Here is a 15,821-nt window from a genome sequence, read left to right as displayed (position 1 = left end):
AGTTGAGCATGACTGCCAAAACCTAAGTGCTGTGTCCAGTATAAGAGGAAGGGGAGGGGAGAGGGTGGAGACAGGAAACAGAAAGGCTCTGACTTTCTCTCGTCCAGTTCATTGGTTTTCAAATGAAGAAAGGTAAAATGCAGGGGGGTCGGCAAACTGTTCAAGGCTGCACTGCTTAGCTGCCCCGTGGTGGTTAGTGTAAGGACGTACATCTTTCTACAGAGAAAGCAGGGACCAGCACTTGAAAATGTGCTGGTTTCCACCCCAGTGGGTCATTGGTTCCCTTGCATGATTCCCCAGGTCTCACAATGTCTGGGAATATTTTAGACGTGTGACGGCACCAGCGTGTTTCCTTTCCTGTAGCCTGGGAAGGTCCGTGTGTGATGGCTTTTCTGTGCACCCAGGTGTGACCCTGGAGTCCGACTCTTGCCTGGACCCGGGGATCCCTGTGAATGGGCACCGGCACGGCAGTCACTTCGGCATCCGCTCCACAGTGACGTTCAGCTGCGACCCGGGCTACACGCTGAGCGACGACGAGCCGCTGGTCTGCGAGCGGAACCACCAGTGGAACCACGCGCTGCCCAGCTGCGATGGTAGGTGGCACTCCACGCGGCGGCAGAGGAGCTCCTTCGACTGCCTGGGTGGCGTGTGTTTTACGGGGCGGTGGGATGTGGCTGAGAAAGCTTGTACACCTTGAAAACATGGCCATTTAGTGCCTGACGTTCACCTGGCCAGTCTTCTCTGTGAGGTGGAGCGTCTATTTAGAAATGAAGAACAGAAACGGTGGGTCGGCCTTCCACGTCATTCCCAAACACTCAAGCTTGTGGAGCTGAGTGGTGCACTCGCCCTTACACACGGTACTTACTGAGGACGAGAGTGAGACAGTGTCGTCGTGTACGTGCATCTTCCTCCTTGTCAGACCTGATTTTCCTAGGAACCGGGGCCCGGCATCAAGCACCTTGCCCCAGGTCTGCACAGCTGGTCTCTGTTCCCTCTGACCTTTCACCTCTGGCAGAGCTCTTTCCCTAGGGGTGCGGGAAGTCTTTTCTCTGGAGGTCTCCCGAGTGTGTGTGTGTGTGTGAGTGTGTGTGATACCAGCCAGTGCCCTGTCTGCACAGATCTGCTCCTGGAAATCTCAGAATAAATAGCACTCTCGATGGCTGCGTGTTACTGGACAGCTCAACTTCATACTATGTAGTTTATAGTTGTAATAACAAGGCAGACGTGTATGTTATTTAGTTTCCACTTCCATCCAGCCGGCAGCCTGGCTGTGATATTACCCCAGTCCTCCTCATCTTCCAAGACCGGGTTGTCCTCACCCTTCCCCAGAATTCTTCTGAAATTGTTCCAGGGCCCCAGCACTACTGACTTTCCTGACATTCATTTCTCCTTACATGCAATTCCACAAAGGCTAACTTGAAAACGTATACTCTAATCTAATCATATATATTCTTAGTCAGTGTGGACTGCAGTCACGAAATGCCATGGACGGAGGCGCTTATAAACAACAGAACTTATCCCTCACTCTTCTGGATGGTGGCAATCCAAGATCAGGACGCCGGCAGGGTGGAGTTCTTGGGAGGGCCCTCCTTGGGTTGCAGGCAGCCGTCTTCTCGCTGAGTCATCTCACGGTGGAAGGGGCAGGGGCGCTCTGGCGGGGCCTCCTTTATCAGGGTTCTGATCCCATTAATGAGAGCTCAGCCCTCATGACCTGATCGCATCACAGGTCCACCCTTGATACCGTCACATCAGGCCTTAGGATTTCAACATGAGTTTGGGGGACACGGGCATTCAGACCATCATATGCACACGTAGACACGTGCACATTCAGTCACTTAACACCGTCTCCTCAGTTTAAATTCAAGCTCCTAGGGAGTAGGAATTGGAGGAGAACTCATCTAAAATACAACCCTTGGGCTGGGATTCCACGGATGAGTAGAATTCCCCGAAGTCGCCAGCATGCAAAGAGGCATTCTAGGCAGAGGAAAGGAGCAAACTCACTAGAGTTGACACACACGGAATGTTCTGCAAATTCCTGGTGGTTTAGTGAAGTAGAGAGAATGGAAGCTGAGTAGAATGATCAGAAGGAGATTGTCTAGGAGAAATGGGACGGGAACAGACTGAAAGGGCCTGTGTGCTTTGCAAATGTCTGAGATGCTATATATTTGTTTTCCATAGAAAATGAAAAGGTACATTAGACTTGTGCATTGTATCCATTCTTGTCACCCAATTTAAATTTATGTAAATTTGGAGTTAAACTTTCTAAAGAGATTGGTAACATAAGCTATTTGCTTTGCTTATGCTTTATTGGAACTCCTCTTGGATAAGAACAAATGTGTAATAAAAAGCTATTAATAAATCTGCAAACTTTGGGAGATTTTAGAATTTGATACAAGAGTTTTAGTCAGTCATGGTTGACTGTTTTCATTTAACCTTAAGAATTGTTTTTGTAGCCTTTGCAAATCATAAGCAATCTCTTAAACCCCTGGATTTTTATTGTGACAAATGCTATGTCAATAGGATATTTAAACCTTTAAACATTCATAGCTTTCCGAAAGGAAAGAAGAAATCAGAATTAATTGTAATATTTTATATCACCCTAAAAAAAGGTAAACTCTATCAGTATCTCTCACATCATAGCATTGCTGCATTTCATTTTTTTCTATTTATACTTTAGATACTCAGGTTTTGAAGAAGCAAAGTGAACATGGCAATAAATTGACCTTTTATTTGGTGAAAGACAAATTCGAGGAAAACTTTGGAAAAATTTCTTCATTAAATAAGTATTTTTGTAAATTCTTTACTCTTTCCACAAGCATTTATTGGAAAACTACTATATTTTCAGGCACACAGTTGACAAGTTTATAATCTATTAGAGTAGAGACAGGAAGACTTATTTTTTAAATCATCCAACGAGGTAAATGCTTAATTAGACATAGGAAAAATGATTGAGAATAAAGAGATTTAAAAATTTTGAAATTTTGAAAGGCTTGGAAGGCAGCTTTCCTGAGGCATCTTTAATAACAAGGCTGAGGGGCTTCCTAGGTGGCACAGTGGTTAAGAATCCGCCTGCCAATGCAGGGGACATCGGTTCGATCCCTGGTCCGGGAAGATCCCACATGCTGCGGAGCAACTAAGCCCATGCACCACAACTATTGAGCCTGTGCTTTAGAGCCCGTGAGCCACAACTGTTGAGCCCATGTGCCACAACTACTGAAGCCCATGCGCCTAGAGCCTGTGCTCCACTACAAGAGAAGCCACCACGATGAGCCTGCACACCACAATGAAGAGTAGCCCCCACTCGCTGCAACTAGAGAAAGCCTGTGTGCAGCAACAAAGACCTAACACAGCCAATAAATACATGAAAAAAATAAAAAATAAAGACATTTATAAAAACAATAATAAGATTGAGAGGAAAGAAAAGGTTGAAAGTGAAGAAATAGTGAGAATTAGGTGTAAATACCTAAAGAAGGTCTGGAGGATTTGGAGGAGAGAAGTTTGTTTGCTGAGAGTAGAATGCTGATTAAAGGTAGTCCTAAGTCCTTTCACGCTGGTGCTGTGCACACGGCCCCGATTCCATGGGTGAGAGATCTGAGACTGCCGTGTGCCGTACTCCCAAGGGTTTCTTTGAGGTGGAACTGCGGACAGTAGCAGGGCTGCTTCAGCAGCAGGGCTGCTTCAGCTTCAGAGCTGCCATTGTCCCTTTTTTTTTATTGTAGGGTTCCCTATAAGAGTTCTCTTGAGGAAAGGATTCCAGTATAAATGAATGAATGAATAAAATCAATGACTTCTGTAGGGCATGGGGAGTCCATGAATAATTTGAAGTGGAAAGTAACCCCATTAAATTTTTGCTCTAAATAGAATTTTGTTAGTAGTTTAAAGAAAAAAAAAAGGAAATAATGGAAAAAGAAAAGAAACAAATCAGATAGTATACTGTATGCTCTCACATGTTAATCTCTTTAAGGAAGAAGTAAGAGTAAGGAAGTAGATCAGTTAGGCAACAGTGACCTGAAACACAGCGGTTACAGGACATTCCAGAAGTGAGGAGTAGATAGAGATGTCATCATGAAGACATGGGTGGCTGCAGAGAGAGGAAGGACCCAAGGGTTCATTCCTAGATACTTAGCAAGTAGTAGATAATTTCAGCTGTGGTTTGAGAAAGAAATTGTGAATTTGAAAGCTGTGATGTTTCAAGTTAGAGTTGGTGCTGTGGAAACAAGTGGTATCTTCCAGGGAGAGGATAGACTCTGTCACCTTTGACTCCCCCCTGTTTCCACTGCCACCTCCTGCGTGGAAATGCCTAGCGCCTGTGATCTAGTCTACCTGCTTCAACTCTCGCCTTCCTCCAATTCAGGCAGGGTAGACATTTAAAAAGAAACTATTAAAGCCGGGTTTTTGGTTCTTTGAAAGAATGACTGACTTGTTTGCAAACTTGAGTTTGTTGGAAGGCTATGTGCAGGGTCTGAGAAGGGGAGGGGCGGATGTGGAGGACTGAAGTTGGTAACTGCAGAATCCGTAGGGCAAGGGCTTTACTTAGAAGACCAGTAGGAACCCAAGGACCTTGCAGTAAATGGGCAGCCGCTGGCCTGTTGCAGAGCGAACTGTTAACACTGGGCTGACTCTGACCATCTGCCTTCCCCCTGTCCTTTCCTCGGTTCCCAGCATCCTGGGAGTGGACAGCTGCAGGGCCCTGTGTTCAGCAGTGTGCTGCTTTACCAGCCACTCAGTACCCTCCTTACCTGGGCTGCTGTTGAGCTTAGAGAACAAGATGAGATTCTTGTGCTTAGAATGTCATGCTTTGCTATATTTTTATAAGTTATTTGCCTTACCCACTAGAAAGTAAACTTTCCAAAACCAGGGATTTGGTCTGTCTTATGCATAGGAACACCCCAGGTTGTAGTCTTTTTATCTACCTCTGCATTCACGGTGCTGACGACCCCATCTTTCTATCCCTCGGTCAGACCTCGCGTGGGATGCAGACTCGTGTATCCAGTTGCAGCACCGGCTGTTCTTCATGGATGTGTCGTAGGCATTGAGCTTGTGCATCCAAGACTGAGCTGAACTTTCTAAACCTGATTCTCCCAAAGGTTTTCTGCACCTTCAATTTTTTACACTCAGGCTTAAAACCTCACAATCATCCCCTAATTCTCCTTTTTGTCACGGCACCCACATCCCATTGGTCAGAAAATCCTGTTGGCTCTACCTTCAGAATATGACCAGGTTCTGATCACTTCCCACCAGCTCTGCTGCTGATGCTCTGGTCCAGAACCTTGTCTGTTTCTCTTTCTGCTGCCCAGCTCCATCCTCGTGCAGCAGCCCCGCACTCAGGCTGAAGTCCGAGCTGGCCCAGGTCCGTCTCTGTGCAGGAGCTCAGGGGGTCCTTCATCCTCCTCAGAGACCTGCCAAGGCCTGGGCGGGATCTGCCCCTTTAAACCCGGCACCCACGACTCTCTCCCCCTGTTCTCACCCTCCCAGCCACATCGCCCCTGCCCAGCAGCCCGCTCCAGCTCTAGGCCTTTGCCCTTGCTGTTTTCTCTCCCCTCAAGTTCTTCCCCAGATTATCAAGTGCTTCCTTCATCTGTCCCAAGTCCTTCTTCACAGGCCACTTCCTCAGTAAGGGCTCCCCGCCAACCCCATTTATGCTGCCTCCAGCCCCACACCTGTCCTAGAATATCCCCTTCTCCTTTCCTTCTTAGTTTTCTTCTCTGGCATGGGACATCTTCCAACATGGTACAGAATCAGCTCTTCATATTATATTCTCTCTTCTTCCCCTGGAATGTATACTCTGCCAGGGCAGACAAAAATAGACATTTTTGCCTATTTTGCTCATAAATAGTGGGTGCCCGGTAACTATTTGCTGAATAAATTAATTTTAAATGCTGTGTTAATGTTACCTTTTTCCTAAGATGAATCAATGTAATTTTAAGATGTGAACACGTTAAACTGTTAAGTTATTCTAGAACTCATTTTAAAAGTTTTTATTTTGCTAATTTTTACCTAGCTCTTCCCATTTGATTTGCATATTTGAAGAGGTTATCTGTTTCTTTAAAATTACACGCTGAATGAGCGCAATTAGAAATATCATGTCTTCTACAAATTAGCTGATTCTTTTGCAAGTATTATTTGTGGAACTGGCTTTTATGACACACGGCTCGGGAGGTTCCTATTGCAGTGGACCCATGAAGGGTGCGGGGTTCAGGGCCCAGAGGACCTGGAGACTGACTCAGGGCTGAACCAGGTCACCTTTCCTGCCCCCCCCCCCCGCCCCCGCAGCCTCCCCTGTGCTGGTCCCTCAGCTTTGATTCCTTTTCAGCTCAGCTCCAACATTCTCAGGAAAGCTTGATAGGACTTAAGGTATGAAAGAAAAGACAAACATCCACTACTCAAGTGTTTGCAAAATTAAGGCATATAGAGTTTATTCAAATTTTAAATTATTGATTTCTTAAAGCTCTAATACCTGTTCATAATTGTTGATCACTAGTGTCTTGGGTATTTGATACATATGGGGCCCTGTGAATTGTGTTCTACAAAGGCAATTATTATAAACACGTACTCTGAGAGATGGCTTTTATCAAGATAAGCCAGCTGTAAAGGAGGGAGGACAAGCCACTTACCAAAGATCACAGAGTCAGAGACGGGTCAGCATCTGAACCCATCACTTTCTGACATCAGGGTCTGAGCACTTAAACCTCTGTTACACTGATTCCCTAAATGTCTCAACTTTTCCTTTGAAGTGATTGTGTATAACTTTCTTTTTCTTCCTTCAAAAATGGGTCTCTGAGGCATATTGAACAGGGCATATATTATTGTAAAGGATTTCCATTCAATGACGTGATGCTGAGAAGACCAGCAGCTCTAGAGAAATGGAATCAATGTGATATAGGTGTAGATAGAGATATAGATGCAGATATATAGATAGATTTATTATAAGGAATGGACTCCCGTGATTATAGAGGCTGTCAAGTCCCAAGATCTGTAGTCAGCCAACTGCAGACCCAGGGGGCCAAGGGTATAAATTCCAGTTCCAAGGCCGCAGCCTCAAGACTCAGAAGGAGCTGATGCTGCAGTTTCAGTCTGAAGATAGGAGAGGTGATGTCCTGTTTGAAAGCCATCAGGCAAGATGTGTTCTGTCTCATTTTTGAGATGTTCAGCCTTTTTGACCTCTTCAGGCCTTCAGCTGTTGGATGAGGCCCACCCCCATCGGGGAGGGCAAGCTGCTCTAGGCAGTCCACCTTGTTCAGGGTTCAGATCACCCAGGAACATGCGCTCAGACACACCCGGAATAATGTCAGATCAAACGTCTGGGCATCCTGTGACTCAGTCCAGTTGACACAAAATTAACCATCACGGGAGGGTTCTACTTCAGCTGGTATACCTCACTCTGTGTTATTTTTCCAGGTTTTGTACTATTTAGGACATTGTATATCAGCTGGCATACTGCAAGTAAAATAAAGTTTTTGTTTCATTTTATTTTTCATGGAAGTGATCTTAAATAATCTTTTAGTCCTTGTGCAAATTGTCACTTTAAAAGTATTCTGTGTAACAATCATTGTGAAACTTTACTACCACAATAATATCTCTTATTATTTTAAGCCCTCTGTGGAGGATACATCCATGGAAAGAGTGGAACAGTTCTCTCTCCTGGGTTTCCAGATTTTTACCCAAACTCTCTAAACTGTACATGGACCATCGAGGTGTCTCATGGAAAGGGTAAGAATACTACATAGATTTCAAGTATACAAAATAATTAACTAGATATAAACATGGGAACAAAGAAAAAATACTCATTTGTGAACGAGTAAGATAACTGATTTCCTCATATATATTTTGATTGGTAATTTTGATTTTAATAAGATTTTAAAAGAAAAATGATCTTTAAATTATTGGTGCTTTGAAGCAAAAGTAGATCCCTTGCTTTGCTGTCTGTGGATCAGATAACTTGACTTTATGCTCGTGAACGTAAGCTTGAAAATTGGGTGTAAGGGTAAGGAAACGGTGCACGGGTTAAATACAGTACGAAGAGTGCTTCAGTACAGGGAAGTAAGAAATCATCGCAGGTTCTCACCTCCATGGTAGATCTAGGATACATTCTTGTGCTTGGCTTGTGTTCTGAGTGTATTATTACACATAGTGAATAACTTACCTTCATAGAATCCAGTGTTCATTTATGGAGATTTCAGTTATCCTCATTTTATAAACAAGTAGAGTGAAAACCAGAAACATTTGCATTTTGTGTAAGAAATATAGTTTATAAACATTGGATTTGGAACTATACCCTCAGTCTTTTTTGTATGACTAAACTTGTCATTTTTGAGAAGATAATTTGGAACTTTGCTCACGTAAAATTATGTAGGTTTTGTCTTTCCGCTTAGATTTGGATTCACCTTGATGTGAAATTGACATGTTTTATTATATACGCTCTATTACATATGCCATCATGAATGCACGTTATGGGAACTTGGCCTTCAAGAAAATTAAAAATGAGTTATGAGTGACCTAGGTTTTGTCATCATGGAAATAAGTATTTGTGTTGAAAAGGACCTAGTCATGGTTAATTTTTTTCATATGTATAGGAATTCAGAAATAACACTTTGTGGGTGTAGTCACTATGAGAAGACATGCACAGAGAATCACATAAAACTATGATTTCAGCATAGTCTTCCCTCATTGTGTACGTTTCTGTATTAGACCTCCAAGCCTAGATTTTCTAAAGGACACGTGTTTACTGGAAATGGGAAAGTGATCTGGTCCGTCGCTCCTCGGGACAGACGCTTTCCCTGAGGGGCTGCACACAGTCAGTGGTAACCCTCCTGCCGGGTTTTACTTGTGTGTGTATATCTGGACCTGTGTCTATAGCTGCCTCTATATCCCTGTGTCTAACCTTTATCTATGTCTGTACTTACATATGCTTAAGCATTTGTATCTGCTCTTTATTCCTTCTTCTTTCTTCCATTTCTAAAGCCACCCTCTTTCTACCCATTCTCTGTATTTTTCTTTCAAACTTCAAAATTAAGATTGCATTTTTAAGATTATATTTTGATTCCAGACTTTGATGTCTCTAAGCCCAGAGGAAATTCTTCTCCCCAACTGTTGACTCTACCGATATCCCCCTTTACCCCCCCCCGCTCTATTTCTGTCTCTCTCCATCTCTCTCTCACTGCCTCCATCTCTCTGTCGCACAGGGGTTCAGATGATCTTCCACACCTTCCACCTGGAGAGCTCCCACGACTACCTGCTCATCACGGAGGACGGGAGCTTCTCGGAGCCGGTGGCCAGGCTCACGGGCTCCGTGCTGCCTCACACCATCAAGGCAGGTTTATTTGGAAACTTCACTGCCCAGCTTCGGTTTATATCTGACTTTTCCATTTCGTACGAGGGCTTCAATATCACATTTTCAGGTATGTTGGGATCTTCTCTTCTCTGGCAGTACTGGTACCGTTTGTGTGAGCGAGTGTGTGTGTGTGTGTTTACAGGTAAATGGCCAACCAGTGAGAAGCTCCAGTTGGGGTGGAGGAGGAGGTGAGGTGTGAGGACAGGTGCCTGGCATCCACAAGACTCTATGCCTCACACTGTGCATAAAGTCTCATCCCCTCAAATTAGCTCACATCACTGTCTCCTCAGTCTCTCTTGTCATCAGGTCTATCAAAATCCTGAGGAAACTGTCTTTACTGGGGGACATACTCAGAATTAGCTGTTGTCTGATTATTTTGGATCCTACCTTCCAGGAGACGCCAATACTTGTACTAGAACCACCTTTAGAGTGAAAAAAGTCTGAACACACAGTTGAGGATGAGCTTCTCGTTGACTTTAATGCCGTCTTACACGGCAGCAAAATGGTGCTCCAGATTAAGAAACATTTTCATTTTTAATGATAAAACATAGATAATATGTGTGAGGGTTTTATTTTGTTTCAGACATTATTTGTACGGGTTAAACTGCTTAATTTGAATGATGCTAAGAATGGTATTAAGATATTTTTACAGATGAGAGAAAAACATTACATTTGACAGTTAACTGGTCAAACGTGTGGGAGAGAAAGGTAATCACATAAACAAACAATGTTCAATAAGCATCATGGTCAGATCTCTTGCAGAGTCTCAGATACACCCCCAGCCAACAGAGGGAATCACTGCTCCAAGGTTACTGATGGGTGTAAACAATTATATGCATTTCCATTTGTGTATATGATGTTTTGGAAAAGAAGGCATTTTCCCACTTCAAGCTTCACTGCCCAGAGCTAATGTAATTTTCATAAGATGATTGCTGAGTTCTGTAATCACAAGTGAATCTTCTACTTTTATATTCCAGTTAATTCCTTAATAACTTTTGATGCCACTAACCAGATTCATTGCTGAAGTATCTGAGTATTTATTTTGTCCCCTGTTCTGAAGCTAAAACTCTTGGTAGAACGGTTTCTGTGCTCCTCTTTCACATCAGGACAGTTCCATTCCAGCATCTTACACATAATAGGAATTAATTGTCAATAATTACTAAATGTTGCACGATCGTGAACAATATATAAGATGAAATACTGTCTTTTTTTAGCTTTGTTGAAGTATCAAGTCAAATCGAAATATTGTCTTTAAAAAAGACTTCTTTACAGATTTTAAGATACTCTGAACGATTTCATGTACTCCCTATAGTTATGGCCAGTGCCATTTATCTTAATCTGACTTTGTTGATCTTTCCTGACATCTCACTGCGTTAATGGAGCTTTCCAGACGGGCTTAGACTACTTGATTTCTTGGAAATGGGCTGTGATCAGTGGTAATCATGAAATTGGCCACTTTCTATATCAAAGACTTAAATCTTCCTAACGCTAATACCTAACTCTCTCTCTCTCTATGTACTGTCGCCGGGTGGATCTCAATTAGTACCACTGTGAGACTGGCACTCCACTCTGTTCTTACTTTCATCATGATCCAAAATTAATTTAAGCAGAACACTGCAAAGAAAGGACGTGCCCACGGTACCCGTCTGTGGGTGTGGCCAGGAGATATTTCTCATGAGTCTGTGCAGTTTCTGTCTGTTTTGCACCACCTCCTTCTTGATTCCATCACGCCCAGCACACGGCTACAAGCTACACAGCTACGAGGAGTCTTGATTATAAAAGTCAGAGTGCAACTCTGAAGCTGACTCTCTCCTTTCATAAACTCCCTAAACAAACAAGCAAGCAAACAATAGAAACAACAAAACACACTTTTCTGGGTCTTTGTAGCTCTTTGGAGCAGTTTCAAAATATTTTTAAATGTTAAGAAAAGTAGCAACATGTTTTGAACACGTGGAACAGTTCACTTGCTCACAACCAGTCAAAGACAATCTGTAAAGCTTGTACAAGGAATTACTTTCATCTTGACTGTGTCATGCATATGCTCAGACGGTCTTTTTAAAGACAAAACACACCTTTGATTGCAGTGCTGATTCTAAAGGAAACATATTCTTTAAATGTGCTAAAGGAATCATTTCATCTGCAGGCATGTTGCCTCTAACCTGGGCTGTGAACAATTGCCAGTGACACCAACACAATAGAGTTTGTTCTTTGTGCCCAAATAAGTAACAACTTTATTATGCAAACAAAGCATTTACCCTTCTGCAGACTTCTGATATTTGTACAAAATCAGTATGCGTTTATGTCTGCATTGTTTTCCTTGTTAGTCCAGTTTATGTCTGTCTTTTCTAGAAGGTTTACTAAAGGGTCATTTCTCAATATGTCTCCCAGTCAATGGCCTGCAGATACTAATGGGAATATCGGGGAAGAACGTTCCTTATTCAAGGATGTTGAGGTCGCGCCGTCCCCTCTCCCTGCTCTATCTTGAGTGTCCGCTCCTGGTGGCTCTCAGTGTACACTTACTGCTCCAGCCTTCCTTCTCCGTGCCTCCTTTGATTCCACCAACTTTCTGTGAATTCACACAACTTCCTGGTCATTGTTTTCAGAAGACTCTGCACGACTCAGTGCCTTTACACATGTGGTGTCCTCTTCATTCAAAACCTGTCTCCATTCTTCAGCAGACAGAACTCCTCCACCCAGATCAAGCCTGTCTGCTGCCCCGTCTTCCCACTCTTCCTTAAGCAGAACTTTTCCCCTCCTACCTTCCTATAACACTATTGATATGCCAAAATTGTGTGTTTTCCAATATTGCTTTTCCCTGTTTGTCTGCTTCACTGTAGCGTGAAGATCTAGTCCTGTATCTTCTCCCATTGTTGCATCATCAGTGCCTGGGAAAGAGTACCAGGTACTTATTCTTTTTTTTTTTTTTAATTCAGTGAGTATTTGCTGAGCACCTACAAGATACCAAGAATTATTCTAAACCCTGGAGACACAGCAGGGAATAAAACAAAGGGCCTGCCTTCATAGAGCCTGTAATCCAGTGGGAGCGATAGTCATGGGGGATGCCATCAGAACAAAGATGCTGACGTGTAGAGAGTGGCCAGGGTAGGTCTGTCGGATAAGCTGACACGTGATTGCAAAATAGTGAAAGGGGAAGCGAGGCCAGTGTGGGGGTTGGAGTCCCCAGAAGAAGGAAGAGTATCAGTGGGCGTGTGCGGGCAAGTTTAGAGTTAGAGGAGGAGGTCGCTGTGCTCAGAGCCCGACAACCGAGGTCATATAGCACCATGGCTGTGAAGCGTGTTATGTGAAACCATTGGAAGGATTTGAACAGGGATGGATGTGATTGGACCTTTTTCAAAGCTCGTTTTAAGTAACATCCAACCTTAACATAGGATCTTAGATAAGATGCTGTTACATGGTAATCCCAGCAGGATATGACGGAGGCTGAGGCTCTGGGGTTGGTGCTGGCACGAAATGGACCAGGTCGGCTGGGATTGAATGTGTGTGAAATACAGACGGGGTCAAGGTCTTTGCCTGTGTGAATGAGGATGCATGTTTCATGTGGCAAACACGGAAACTAAAGCAGGTTTGGGAGGAAAAATATAAAATTTTGCTTCGGGAAGTTTTAGGTATACATCCAAGAGGGGTTGTCAGGAGTCTTGAGTTCACAGTAGAGGGTCAAATTAGGGTAAAAAATTGAAGGAAGGTCATCAACAAATAGAATTTAAAGACATGGGACTGAGTGAGCTGGGAAATGAGTGTAGCTGCACAGAGAGAAGATACTAGGTTTAAGCTGGGGAAGGACATTTTCATGGAAAGGTGAGGAGGATTCACATCATGGACTGAGAAGGTAGGACCCTGAGCTAGGAGGAGAGACGGGAAACCCTTCAAGGAGGAAGAGGGCTTCCACTGTCTAAGGCGGAGGAGGACCGAGGATTGATCAGTGGGTTCACATGTGGAGGTCGTGGTGGCTCTGGTAAGAGCTGTTTGGAAGGAAGCCTGGGGTAGGTAGGTTGAAGAAGGACTAGGAAGAGATAACGTGAAAATAGAACCCACCGTTCTTTTGAAGAGTTAGTGCCGAGGGTACCCAGGACAGTGGTGCAGTGGCTGCACTGTGAGGTCATGAAAGCTGTTTTCACTTGGCTGATTGCCTGATTTGGTGTGGCGTACCTCATCCTGAAAACGAGCCCTGCCTGTGACACAGTTGTGTGCTCGTGGGAATGAAACTGGAGAATTCAAGAAGAAAAATAAAGAGGGCAAGTTCTAAGAACAGAAATCCTTGAGTCAGAGGGAAGATGAAATCCTGAGGGGAATACATTTTTCCTCTGTTGGCTGAAGGACTGGAAACACGCACAGGGCAAATACACACTGTGTAATAGCCCGTAAGTGACAATTGACACCAGAGGATGTTTCTGTGACCTTGTGCGGGAGGATGGAGCTAATGCACACTTCTGATCTCGCCACGTCCAATCAGGTGTCCTATTTCAGTAGGTGTTTTTCAGAGGACGTCAGTCGACTCTGAAATAGAAATATACACAAATCAAAGAACCGTACGATTAGTGTTTCTCTGTATGATACAATAGATCTAGCGTAAGATAATATCAAACTATTTTCTTCGGCAAGAGTTTTCAATTGCTTTTAAAGGAATGACAGCAAAGATGTGATTTGAGTTGAGAGTATACAGTATTTTAGGAGGAGAATGACATCTGTCAGGTGAAGATAAAGTTCCCTGGATTGTGGCAGCTCTATTTTAGTATTTCCTAGAAAGTCCACCAGTATGTTTTGGTATGACACATAAATACTTGTTGAGTTGCATCAAATGGTATTAGCTTTTTTTCCCTTGTGGGGTCACACTAAAGATAGGTCAAGTGAATGAGTATATTTCCAGAGTAGCCAGAGTAGTTTGAATACGGGAGGGATCCAGAGGAGATGGTGTACCTGAATGAAAAACAGGACAGAGACCGTGTGGGATGCGTGGAGCTCAGGTGCGGACCAATAAGTTGGGTGAGATGAGGGAAGACATGGGCAGAGGTTTCCGTCTTTCCACCATTCCAGTCCCTAGTGGTGGCCCACCACTTGATACTGTTTGACTCAGCACTGGGCGTTACATGCCGAGGGCACAGCAAGAAGGATCGAGAACGGACTGAATGATGGACCACAAGACCAGTGATAACCAGAGGGCAATTGTACCCGTATTTTGAGATTTGAAAGAGTCGGCACTAAAGAATGAGACATATAAAATGTTACTAGTACTGGTATTTTGGATATTTAATCCCCAAATGCAGCAGCAATATGCCAGACATTCTTCTTCTTTTTTTTTTTTAAACTAAATTTAGCACTTTCTTCCTGAGTAGTTGACAGAAATTTCTAGCAGGATCCAGGCTCTTTTCCATACATGTCAATAAAATATGGTTTATAAATTGAAAAAGAGACAGGAAAAGGGTTTTCTGTCCCGTGCTGAGGTGTGTCTTAGGGGTGAAATTGCTTATGATAAGTTTCCACCCTGTAAAAAAAACCCTATGATACTGCTTTTCGCGTGTTCTCAGTTGGGTCTTGTTTATCCAAAAGCACCTTTAAGAAGAGGACAGTAACTGATCTTAGCAATTAGACATATCACTAAAATCATTTCATACTGTGAAAGTGACAGTTTTGAGTGGATCATGTTATGATAATGTTATGTACCTATTTTTTTAAATACTATAGTTTATTCCATTTGTCATGAAAAAGCTCATAGGACAAAGGAAAACAATCTGTATGACAGTTACAGCAGAGTCTGGGAAGAATACGTGTGTGTATATATATATGTTTATTTTTTAAATAATAGCACCTTTTTATTCTTGCTAAATAATTTTTGAGGATTTACCCAGGCTCCCACAAATGTACTCTGCCTCTTCATGTCTCAGAATATGACCTCGAGCCATGTGACGACCCCGGCGTCCCTGCCTTCAGCAGAAGAATCGGTTTTCACTTCGGAGTTGGGGACTCTCTGACGTTTTCGTGCTTCCCAGGGTACCGCTTAGAAGGTGCAACCAAGCTTACGTGCCTGGGTGGGGGCCGTCGTGTATGGAGTGCACCTCTGCCAAGGTGTGTGGGTAGGTGGTCACACGCTTTCATTTCATTCATCCAGGGGCACAGGGTGTGGGCGGTCAGGGTGCAGGGCCCCCACAGGCAAGGGAGGGGCAGGCGCCTGGGCGCTGGACAGCGGCCCCTCTGCCCCCCGCAGGGATGCGGGCGGGCTGGAGAACGCTCTGGGCTGCGGTTACCTCCTTGATACAGTCGGCCCCTTTCAGCTCTTAACGCTTCCCGACTGAAGAAGCGTGAAACTAAAGAATGCGTCAAGCACATCTGTGAAGGAAGAAGATATATGTACACATCATCTACCTGGGACAAAAGAGACAATGAAAGCCAGCAGCCACGCTGTGTTACAGCCCTGGACAATTCTCTAGCTTAACAGCAACGAGCATCTCCTGCTGTGATGACGGGGAGGGACAGT

The 15,821-nt window shown here is 43.8% G+C and overlaps 1 protein-coding gene across 1 annotated transcript in view; it reads left to right on the top strand.

Moving 5' to 3' along the window:
* CSMD1 (CUB and Sushi multiple domains 1) overlaps nucleotides 1-15,821 on the top strand; it is a 1,409,269-nt gene that overhangs the window by 1,094,785 nt on the left and 298,663 nt on the right. The window contains exons 18-21 of the mRNA XM_057697717.1: nucleotides 405-593; nucleotides 7,594-7,710; nucleotides 9,183-9,398; nucleotides 15,232-15,420. Coding sequence (XP_057553700.1) covers nucleotides 405-593; nucleotides 7,594-7,710; nucleotides 9,183-9,398; nucleotides 15,232-15,420 — 711 coding nt within the window. The remainder of the gene's footprint in view (nucleotides 1-404; nucleotides 594-7,593; nucleotides 7,711-9,182; nucleotides 9,399-15,231; nucleotides 15,421-15,821) is intronic.

This window comes from Hippopotamus amphibius, chromosome 10 (assembly GCF_030028045.1).
Source record: "Hippopotamus amphibius kiboko isolate mHipAmp2 chromosome 10, mHipAmp2.hap2, whole genome shotgun sequence".
Taxonomy (NCBI): Eukaryota; Metazoa; Chordata; class Mammalia; order Artiodactyla; family Hippopotamidae; genus Hippopotamus; species Hippopotamus amphibius.
The sequence above is the reverse complement of the archived record's forward strand: the minus strand, read 5'-3'. Positions and strand labels throughout refer to the sequence as shown.